We start from the raw sequence: 10,332 nt of genomic DNA, 5'->3' as shown, positions 1-10,332 counted from the left end.
GCCTGCGCGCCCGGAGCCTGTGCTCCGCGACGGGAGAGGCCACGGCAGTGAGAGGCCCGCGTACCGCAAAAAAAAATAAAATTAAAATTAAAAAAAGTCGCTATTACTGCAATGATACCCTGAACCTGTTAATCTCATAAATAGTTTACTTATGATATTTAACAAAGGGACGTGGGAGCCTTACGGGAAGAGCTTAGGGAGGGGTGGTACAGGCCCGTGGCCCACTTCCAAGAGCCCTGAGAGGTCTGAGAAGGCCAGGGAGGTCAAGGTCAACTTGGGGTGGGCTGAAGTCAGGATGAAGTCAGCGAGCCACGCCCTCTCCTGCCCTGTCCTTCGCAGGTCCCAAGATGGTGGCCGTGCAGAATTACCATGGCAACCCTGCTCCCCCCGGGAAGCCGGTGCTGACCTTCCAGACGGGCGATGTGATTGAGCTACTGAGAGGCGACCCTGAGTCTCAGTGGTGGGAGGTGGGTCCTGGACCTGGGAGGGTCTCGGGCCCCCGGCTACCGCCTCCCCACTCCCCAGGGTAGAAGCAGAGAGTCCTGCGTTTCCAGGCAGGGGTGGGTTTGGGGTGCGAGACCATCGGGGTCGAGAGAAGTGGGCTGTTAGCAGGGCCTGGGTCTTGGGGTGTTCGCCTTGAGGTGGTAGGGAGTGCAGCATCCCCTCACGGAAGAGATCCTCCTCCTGGCGTCCACGCCCTTTCCCTGTCCGCCTCCTGCCTGGGTCGTGTCCTGCACACACACATCCCCCGGGCTCCGCCCAGGCCATGCCGCGCCCACCCTGCTCCCCACCTGCCCCAGTTCAGGCCAGCACCACCTTGCTCGGTACTGGGCGGGGTGGGGGAGCAGCATGACCGAGACCCGCCCACCGCCCTGCCCCGGGAGGCCCCAAAAGCACGGACACGGGTCCGTGTGGTGGTTTACGGTTCTGAGCCATGACACCTGCTGTCCTGGTTATAAGGCCTGAGAAAGGGGAGCCGTCGGTGCTGCTCCGAGATCTCCCAGGCCCCAGCCCGCGGGGTCTACATGGCACCACAGGGAGCCGGGGCACTTGCCCAGGCTGGGTGACCAGGGCGACCTGCTTAGAGCCAATGCTAGTGTGCGTGTTCGTCCGCGTCCAAGTACTGTTACTGCCGTCCTCGTCGTCATGTGGGGTCCTAGTCAGTCCGTACTTAACTTATGAACTTAGCGCGCTAGACTCGGCCTCACTGACTGGAGATTCAGGAGCTGAGAAGGTGTCTGCAGTACGGAGTCTGCCCCGCGCTGACCCCAGCCACCCAGTTCCCCTCCCTAGCTGTCTGTCACCAGGGCCATCAGGTGTGGGTGGCCTTGCGGGGACACTTTGCTGATGCGAAAGCGGGGGCTGAGGAGGAGCTGCCGGGAAGACCTCGGGAGGGTGTTCCAAGCAGAGGGAACGGAGAGAGTGAACAGGGGCCCCCAGGCCCTCCCACGCTGTGTGCTGTGTTTTATCAAGACCCCCAGGTCCACATGCTCCTCACGGTTTGGGAAGGGCCGGTGTGGGTAAGAGGAAACAGCAGCCAGGAGAGGGGGCTCTAGTCCCAGCGCCGAGCAAGCCGTGTCACTTCTCTGGGCCTCAGTGTCCTCATCTGTGAAGTGAGGGGGGCCCCTCACCTTGCCTGCCCCAAACGGTGATGAGGTCAGCTGAGGTTACAGCAGGGAGGTGACGCCGTGATGGGCTTCTCAGGGACTCCCCTCGTCCTCCTCAGGACAAGCTGGGCGCACGCTACAGTCCCCCCTCCCCACACCACTGGCCAGGCCACGCCCCGCCGGCCCTGACCATCTGTCCTCTCCCAGGGTCGGTTGGTGCAAACCAGGAAGTCAGGTTACTTCCCTAGCTCGTCTGTGAAGCCCTGTCCAGTGGATGGAAGGGTGAGTACTTCCCATGGAAGCTTCTGGAGCATGGTGGCCAGGGTGCCGTGGGTGCTGAGAGCTGTCTCCTCACTCAGGACGCCCTGGACTTGTTCAGGCCGCTGTGAGCTGGCCCCGGAGCTGGGACGGAGGGCCAAGGGGCAGGGGATCCCTCCTCTTGGGAGGGCTAAAAACACTAAAATGGACATTTCTGCAGCAGGTGTAATAGACCAAAGACCAGCTGCCTTTCTCCAAACTGGAGGGACTTTATAAGTCTTCTCCCTCGAACATAAGAACTCAGAGCGAGATGTTACGATGTTTAGAAAAGAGGCAATATGGCATTTCTTTCATCTGAGTACTGTGGAGCAAATTCTGCTACAAAAGGCATCGAGCTGTCAGCCATCAATTGCATCACCCACACACACCCCAGAAAAAGCTAAAAGTGAGAGGGTGAAACTTCCCCCGAAGGAGCAGGAGGCAGGTGCCCAACCCCCTGGGAGCCCTGGTCCACCTACCGGGCCCTGCCCGGCCTCTGGCCCCACTGCCCAGGCCGCTGCTTCTGTGCAGGCCATTGCCCAGTTGAAGGAGAAAGAGTTTTAGGACAGGCTTTGCTGGCAGGTCAAAGGGACCAGATGACAGAGGAAGAAAATGTCACTAACTCACTGGGTGGCCTGCGGGGTGGCCGGGTGGGGGGGCAGTCCCTTCCCAGCCCTGGCCCTCAGTTTCCCCATCTGCATGGTGAATGGGGTGAGGAGGGGACAGGTAGTCTGGGAGGTTAGTTACACCCAGCCTGTGGCCCAGTGAGGGGAGGCCAGGCCAGCGAGGGCGCAGCGTGGGGTCTGGAGAGCCGCAAGGTGTGCTGCAGACGCGGCTCTCCCCCTGCAGACCGCGCTGCTGCCGGCCCCATGCCCGTCCTTGGGGCTGCGGCCCGTCTGCTGCAGAGAACGCGAGGTATAGGGTGTGCTCTTGTCCACTGCTGAGCAGTTGTAGCCGCCTTCAGGTTGCTCTCTCCCTCCCTACACTGCACTGTTAGTTGGATGCTATATATTCATTCATTCGGTCAATCAATCAATCGTTCATTCAGTCAAACCCACTGAGCATCTACTCAGAGATGGTGAGTCTTGGCTGCTCCCCTCAGGGACCTCCCAGGCCAGTGGCTCTGGGCCTAAGTCCACAGACGTCCTGGTGGCCAGTGCTGGGCCCCCGGGGTCATTGATGATAGGACGTCGCTGGGCCCCGCTCTGTGGACAGTCCCTGGGGACACACCAACCCGAATGTTCTCTCCTGCCAGCCGCCCATCAGCCGGCCGCCGTCCCGGGATATGGTGGACTACACCGCGTACCCCTGGTGAGTGGATCAGCGGGGGCCCCGGGCTGCCTCTCGTGTCTCCAGGGCGGCGGAGCCCGGCTGCACGCGGCCCCCTTCTCCCCTCCTCGGCTCTGAATCGCTGGGAGCCCGGGGGAGCCTTCTCTACCCCGAGGCCGCTGTTTCCCTGTCTATAAACAGATCATCAGGTTCTAACATTTGGGAGAACAAAGCCCTTTTTAAAATGTGATCTTACTTGAGCCTTGTCTAAAATATCAGTATATAGAAGGTATATTTAAGGCCAAAATTATAATTGTATTTGCCCACACGGGCTTGACGAGAGCAGTGGAGCTGTTTGATGAATAAAACGTGGAGGTGACGTGGTAGGTACGAGTCCCAGATGCAGTTCGGCCTCGGGTCCAGCTTTTGTCACCCTGCCGGCCGGCTCGCCGGCTGCCTGGAAGAATGACTGCCCTTCACTGACCATGGCCCTGCAGAAGCTCGCCCTGTGGCAGCCCCAGAGCAGTGGGCCGCTCGACCCCGGGAGGGTCTGCCCTTGTGGTTTTCGGTTTGGGGTTGATCCCTGAAGCCACCGCGGGACCCCTGTGCCCAGTGGTGTGATATGCCTGCACCCTCGGTGTCCCTGGCCTCCCCAGCACCGCCCCATCTGGGTCTCTGAGACCCCTGGGTCTGTTCCAGTACGCTGTTCACCCTGCATTTGGGTCTAATGTGGAGGGTGGAGGGCTTAGGCTGTGATTGTCACTTGATGGAGTAACGCACAGAACTTTACTTTTCTAATGAATCTGTTTACAAAAGTCCCAGTTCGGCCCGACAGGGAGGTGCAAATGGGGTGAGGCTTTGTTCTTGAGGTTGGGGGTCGGGGTGGGCTTCATCTCCATAGAGCTGGCGAGAAAAGCTTTCAGTCAGTGTGTCGGAAACCCACCCATGGAGATGCTGATGGTCTCCAGTATGTTAGGACACGAAACAAAACCCCACGTGAGCAGTTTGTGTTTGTTTACTGCTTACTAAACAATGACAACTTGGAAAGGAAATTTGATCTAATGTCTGTTACCCTGAACGCCTCTTGCCGGCCCAACGTTCTGGAGGGTGCAGGCCGCGGTGGAGTGGGCCTGTTTGGGGTCCTTATCTCTCCCCCAGCCACCTTCCCTGTGCGGGCTGTGAGCCCGGCACGCGCCGCGCGTCTCCTCCAGGCCCCGCCCACTGCTCGCCCCTCCTCCCGGGGGCGTGGCCTCACGTCCCAATAGGCTCTTCAGCAGATTAGAGCCGTGTCAGTGAACAGCCCCCGTTTCCCCCTCTGCTCCAGGTTTGCCGGCAACATGGAAAGGCAGCAGACCGACAACCTGCTCAAATCCCACGCCAGCGGGACCTACCTAATCAGGGAGCGGCCGGCCGAGGCCGAGCGCTTTGCCATAAGCATCAAGTACGTGGAGGCTGGGGCTCAGAGAGACCCCTCCCCCCATGCCGTTCTGAACCGAGGAGCCCACATCCCCTCCGGATTCTGGGCTTGTTGGGTGTGGCCTCGGGATGCGTTGCCCACGCCAGGGCACTTTTGAGATGAAAGGGCGTCAGCGGGTCTGCGCAGTGCACCTGGCCCCGGACAATCGTGAGTGATCCCGGCCTGCCGTCAGCCCTGCCCGAAGCCGCCCCGTGGGCTTGGTCTGGCGTTTTTCAGGTGGTGGGGACCAGAGGAGCTCAGGGATGGGGACAGGCCTATGGTGAGAGGGCAGGGCCTTCCAGCGGCCCCACAGGTGGCCTTGGAGAACACGGGCAGTCACGCTGCTGCCTGCTCAGGGCTTCAGCCCGTGGCCTTAGGGCTGGGGTCCTCTCCTGCTCAGACTCTGCCCCCTTGTGGGTCTTCTGTCTCCTCTTCAAGAGACAGAATCTGATTGGTCGTTGGTCACCATCGGCCTAGGACACACACTGGACAGGAGTCTCAGGTCGGCGAAGAGAGGGTTCTGGTTTTCCGTGACCTTGATGGGGTCAAGAGTCCCAAGCAGGGTGACCTGTGTCCAGGGAAGGCCCCCTCGGGTCTGCTGGGTGGGTGCTGGGAGGGGCAGGCCCAGTGACCGGGCCACCGGACGGCCACAGAGTCACCGCCTGGGTGCTTCTGGTATCGAGTGACAGAAGCCAGCGCGAGGGAACAGAGAGGCCCTCTTGGTAGGATGCAGGAGCGCCTCTGGCCGTTAGGGGCAGACGGGAGCCGGGCTCAGTGGGGCCGCACCCAGGTCCTGAGCGCACAGCCCACTCCCATCTTTCCATCTCAGCTTTTGTTCTCCCGCCCCCTGCATCAGCTTCCTCTGCATCTGTGCCCAGTGGGGGCCGAGGGCATGAGCGCCCCAGCAGCAGGGTGCCGGTCCTGGCCTGAGCACGTGCCGCCGGCCAGCATGCCTGCACGTGTGCCCGTGCGTGAACGTACCCCCATCCCCTTCTTCCATTACTGGGAGGGCTGCAGGTGGTCATCCCCTGGTCATCCAGGACAGGGTCCCACTGTACAGAATGGCTGTTGGAGGACCCCTGGGGTGGAAGAGGTGGAGGGGTCAGGATCTGGGCGACGAGGAGGAGCCAGAACTGAGGACGAGACCCCCACCTAGGTGGACAAACTGCCGCGGTCCCCACGGGCTTTCCAAGAGGCTCCACTAATGTTTGGGCCTGAAACAAACGCGCCGGCTTTTCTAAAATACAAAAACCGAAGAACAGCTGCAGCCTTGAAAGTGGCAGATGTCTAGTGAATGTCAGCTGGACACCACCTGGGTCACCTGGTACACAGGACTTGCTCTCAAGCAGAGATCAGCTGTACCTGCTGTGGGTGGTGGGAGCATTGTAAGATGTGTGACCCAGTGCAGGTGGGGTCTCCCACAGTGAGAGTCTCAGTAGGGCCCTGGGGGATCAGGGGCGCGTGAGGCGTGCTGGCAGGTCTGTGGCAGAGACTGGGGCAGCACCAAGCAGTGAAGTGGCAGAGACGTCTCTCGCCTGATAGGAATTCAGGGAGCACCTTCTGGGTGCCTGGCCCACAGGATTCTGGAGTGGGGCTCAGACAGGTCTTGTCCAAGGAGCTGGGGTGGGGCTGAGCACGCTCAGCCCACTCTGAATCCAGGAGAAACAGAGTGGTGGGTGTTCTCCAAGGCCCCGTGGGAGAGGAGGCTGGCCAGCTGGGCGTTTGCTTATTTAACAACTGTTTGTTCCGTTAACTGGTTGCCGGATGTTAAACCAACCTTGCATTCCTGGAATGTCCCATTTGATCGTGGTGTAAAGTCCTCTTTATACATTGGTGTGTATAGATGTGCACGTGGAGAGAGCGTGTTGAGAATTTGCGCCTCTGTCGTCACAGGGGACATCGGCGTGTCGTTTTCTTGACTTGTAATGTCTTTGCGTGGCTTTGTGATTCGGAGGCAAGGGGTACGCGCTCTCCAGTGAGGCCACGTTTGAACTGAGACCTGGACGCAAGGCAGGGTCGTGAGGGTGGCAGGAGGGTGAGCATTCTGGGCTGAGGGGACAGCCAGTGCCAGGGCATGGCAGGCTCGGGCTTGGCGTGTCTGAGGAAGAGCTCCTCCGGCCAGCTGGGGTGAGGGTGCAGAGGAGGAGAATCTTAGGCGACGGTGTCACAGCTGGGGTGAGGCTGCTCCCTTCGGGCCTCACAGGCCAGGGTCAGACCTCTGACTTACAAACCCTGCGGTGAAAGCCTCACCAGGTGGTGGGGAAATGGGGAGGGGGACGTCCCCAAGTGCAGAGAACAAGCGGAATCCGGGACAGGACGTCACAGCGGCACTGGATGGAGGAGTGGAGGGGAGCTTCGGGGCCTGAGGCCTTGACTGACCCGGGAGTTTGGGCCTCAGACGGGTGGCCTGAGGGATGGATGGACAAGCAGTAGAGGAGACAGGCCCCGGCTGGGGCGGGGAGAGAGGTTGCAGCCACAGGAGCAGGAGGTGTGGGCCGAGGGCCAGGGTCTTTGCTCAGCAAACATACAATAAGCCTGGACCCCTGGGGGGCCAGGGGCCGTGTGGCTTGCGTAGTGACCGGCGCCCCCGTGTGCTTTGCCCAGATTCAATGACGAGGTGAAGCACATTAAGGTGGTGGAGAAGGACAGCTGGGTACACATCACAGAAGCCAAGAAGTTTGAAAGCCTCTTGGTATGTGATCCCGCACCTCCCGCCGAACCATTCCCGAGGGTGGGAGGAGGGCCCAGGTCCCCCACCGCAGCCACACCGAGGAGGAGCGGCCCCCTGCACCCACTCCTGCAGGCCCGGCTTGCAGAGGGGCAGAGCCCAGCAGGGGTCCCCCTCTCCCCGGGGAGGAGAGTCTTCCCAGTGTGGGAAAGATCCAGGGAAACTGGATTGTAGGGCACCCTGGGACAGGTAGGTGCCCTCGTCGCAGCCCCTCGAGTCAGACTTCTGTCCCCCAAACCCCATGGTGGACGGTAGGGCCACCAGCATCACGCAGCCCATTCGCTTCCAACGCCCCTACCCCCAGCTGTCCCAGCCCAGCCAGAAAGCCGCGAGAGGCATAGTCCTTCTTAAAATGATTTTAAAGTTGGACCTGGTGTTTCTTTGCTAAATTACGCCGTGTTCCGTGCGTGGAGAACATCTCACTGGAGCATCTGAGCTCTGAGACTGCCCACTGCGGCCGCAGAAACACACCCAGTAAAACCGAGAGTATCCACAGTCTGCCCCCAAACCTGATGGTCTTGTCTCAGGGGGAGTCTCCACCGCCTCTAAGTAGAGCCAAGAGGTGGTTTATAGGTTCCTTTTTCAAACAAAGCCCCTGGCCACACTGGACCCAACTCTTAGTTTACCTCTCAGCACAATAAATGCTCGCCAGGGGGACCACCCGCTTCCTGCCCCACTGTAGCCGCGTGGCACTCGGTCACGTGGATGTGCTGGGATTTCTCGAGGCGCTTCCCTGGTGTTGGACGTGTGGGCGTTTTGAGTTTTTCTCCACTATGAAGTGTCGCAGGGAGCATTTGTGTCCATCAGTCCCGGCCTTCTTCCCTTAGAAACTTTTGGGAGAGAAATCGCAGGATCAAAAGTTTGCGATACTGACCACCCTGCCCCCAGTTTGGGTGCTGGGAGGGGCAGCGAGGAGGAGGGGTAGTTTTTGGGGGTCAAGGAGATGAGTCCCCTGTGAGAACCTGGGGAGGTGGGAGAGGGAGGGCAGGGCGTCTGGGAGGACTGCCTGGAGGCGGAGGTATCAGTGAGTGCGTGCGTCTTGCAGGAGTTGGTAGAGTACTACCAGTGCCACTCGCTCAAGGAGAGCTTCAAGCAGCTGGACACCACGCTCAAGTACCCCTACAAGTCACGGGAACGCGTGGCCTCTAGGGCCTCCAGCCGGTCCCCAGGTAACGCCCGTGCGCGGAAGGCTGCCGGTGGGTTGCACCTTCCTCGGCCAGGAGCCCCTTCCCTATTTCCACCCCGGGGAGCAGTGGCCCAGGCCCCCCAGCCCTTCACCAGCACCCTCCTGAGCCAGGGTGCCAGGGCGGCCCCATGTGACAGGTGGGGAGTGCCCGCTATGAATTGCTGCTCCGAGTTTTGATACCTCTGCCTGGAGGTCAGAGTGGGGAGGGAACAGGGCAGGTCCCTTCTGTCCTCAAATCCGTCCCTGTGCCCCAGCATGGCCCCCCCCCCACCCGCCCAGGGACCCCAGCTACGAGGGAGCCAGAGCCAGTACCTCTGTTTGCAGATGGGGCTCCGTAGCGCAGATGGGGGGCCAGCTTGGGGGAGGGGCAGGGTGGGCCCAGAGCGTTTGGCATCCGGCCCAGGGCTCTGTCTCGGAGCCACCCCACTTCCTCCAGCTGCGGGGGCCCGCAGGACCTCGGGTCCCACCGGGGCAGAGCAGGCCAGGAGAGGAACGACAGGCCTTTAGCGAGCACCTCCTGTGTGCCGGGCGAGGGGCTGTCACCTGCCGAATAGTTTCCTGTATCCTTGCGCGAGCCCGCCCACTGGCAGGAGGTGGCCCGGGAAACAGGTGCAGGAGGTGGAGCGAGGGCAGCGGCCCCGTGCCCGGGTGGGTCCCGAGCCCGCGCCGTCCCGCTGTCCTCCTGGTGCCCTGCGCGGGGCCTGGGCCCCCATCCCTGCCGCCTGCGGCCGCGCCTGTGACAGCGTGTGGCTGCTCCCCCGGCCCCCCTTTCACAGTCTCTCTCGCCTCTTTGCAGCTTCCTGCGCTTCCTACAACTTTTCTTTTCTCAGTCCTCAGGGCTTCAGCCTTGCTTCTCAGGGCTCCTCCGCGCCCTTCTGGTCAGGTACCACTGCTGCTTGGGGCGTGGGGGGCCCGGCCTGCCGCCAGCTGCCCGGCGGGCCACGGCCCCGGCCTGAACGTGTCCGCAGCTGCCCGCAGCCTGGGCGGGGCGGGGCGGGTGTGTGCAGAGGGGCGCGGCGGGGGGCGGGGGGCGGGGCTGCTGCAGCTCCTGCAGACACGGTCCGGCCTGGCGCTGCCCTCACCCCTGCCACGCTCACCCCCATGATCCCTCTCCAGCTCCTCAGCCACCGTCCCCCGTTGCTCCCCGGGAGCTTTGCGTCTGGCAGCAGCAGACGGCCGGGCGACCCCCTCGGGGTGAAGGGGGGAGCAGCCCCGGGGGTGGGCTCCACTTGGCGACAGCCAGGAGGACTTGTGGGGCTTGGGTGCAGGGGGACAGGTCTCGACTGGCCTTGACCGCACGGCCCTCTACTGCCAGAGTCAGAGCCCCCTCCCCAGCAGCTGCATGTGTTGCCCCTCCCATCCCGGGCCATTGTCATCTGTCCATCAGGACTCCTGGGTCCTGGGCCAAGCTGGTCCAACCGGCTTTCCAGTTTGGTTTGGGCTCTGGAGTTGGGGACACGAGGGGAGTCGGACACCAGTGCCCTGGGGTCCAATTCCAGGCACTTTGTCAGAGTGAAGGGCTGGGGGCTGGGCAGCGGTCACTCGGCTGCCCACTGGCCACGTGATGCCCGGGCCCTGGGCACATGGGGGAAGGCCCCGAGGGAGCTGTGACAGAGCACCGCCATCCGCTCGTATCCCCACGAGCACGCTCGCCGCCGGTGACGGCCCCCAGCGGGGCGGTGAAGCTCTGACTTCATCACGGTGGAGCTCGGATGGGCCACGTGCCCACAGGTTGGGGCGCCCACAGAGGAGCGAGGGGCCCTGGGATTGGAGCCTGGTCTGTCCCGCC

General features: G+C 62.0%; 1 protein-coding gene across 1 annotated transcript in view; it reads left to right on the top strand.

The window, feature by feature from the left end:
• The window catches only part of VAV2 (vav guanine nucleotide exchange factor 2), a 203,318-nt gene extending 193,164 nt beyond the window's left edge, over positions 1-10,154 (top strand). The window contains exons 23-31 of the mRNA XM_055089387.1: positions 340-467; positions 1,815-1,889; positions 3,160-3,215; positions 4,498-4,614; positions 7,234-7,321; positions 8,403-8,526; positions 9,340-9,426; positions 9,660-9,761; positions 9,859-10,154. Coding sequence (XP_054945362.1) covers positions 340-467; positions 1,815-1,889; positions 3,160-3,215; positions 4,498-4,614; positions 7,234-7,321; positions 8,403-8,526; positions 9,340-9,426; positions 9,660-9,761; positions 9,859-10,154 — 1,073 coding nt within the window. The remainder of the gene's footprint in view (positions 1-339; positions 468-1,814; positions 1,890-3,159; positions 3,216-4,497; positions 4,615-7,233; positions 7,322-8,402; positions 8,527-9,339; positions 9,427-9,659; positions 9,762-9,858) is intronic.
• The last annotated feature ends 178 nt before the right edge of the window (positions 10,155-10,332 follow it).

Source organism: Physeter macrocephalus, chromosome 13 (assembly GCF_002837175.3).
Source record: "Physeter macrocephalus isolate SW-GA chromosome 13, ASM283717v5, whole genome shotgun sequence".
NCBI classification, from domain to species: Eukaryota; Metazoa; Chordata; class Mammalia; order Artiodactyla; family Physeteridae; genus Physeter; species Physeter macrocephalus.
Note: the sequence above shows the minus strand (reverse complement) of the source record. Positions and strands in the feature narration are given on the sequence as shown.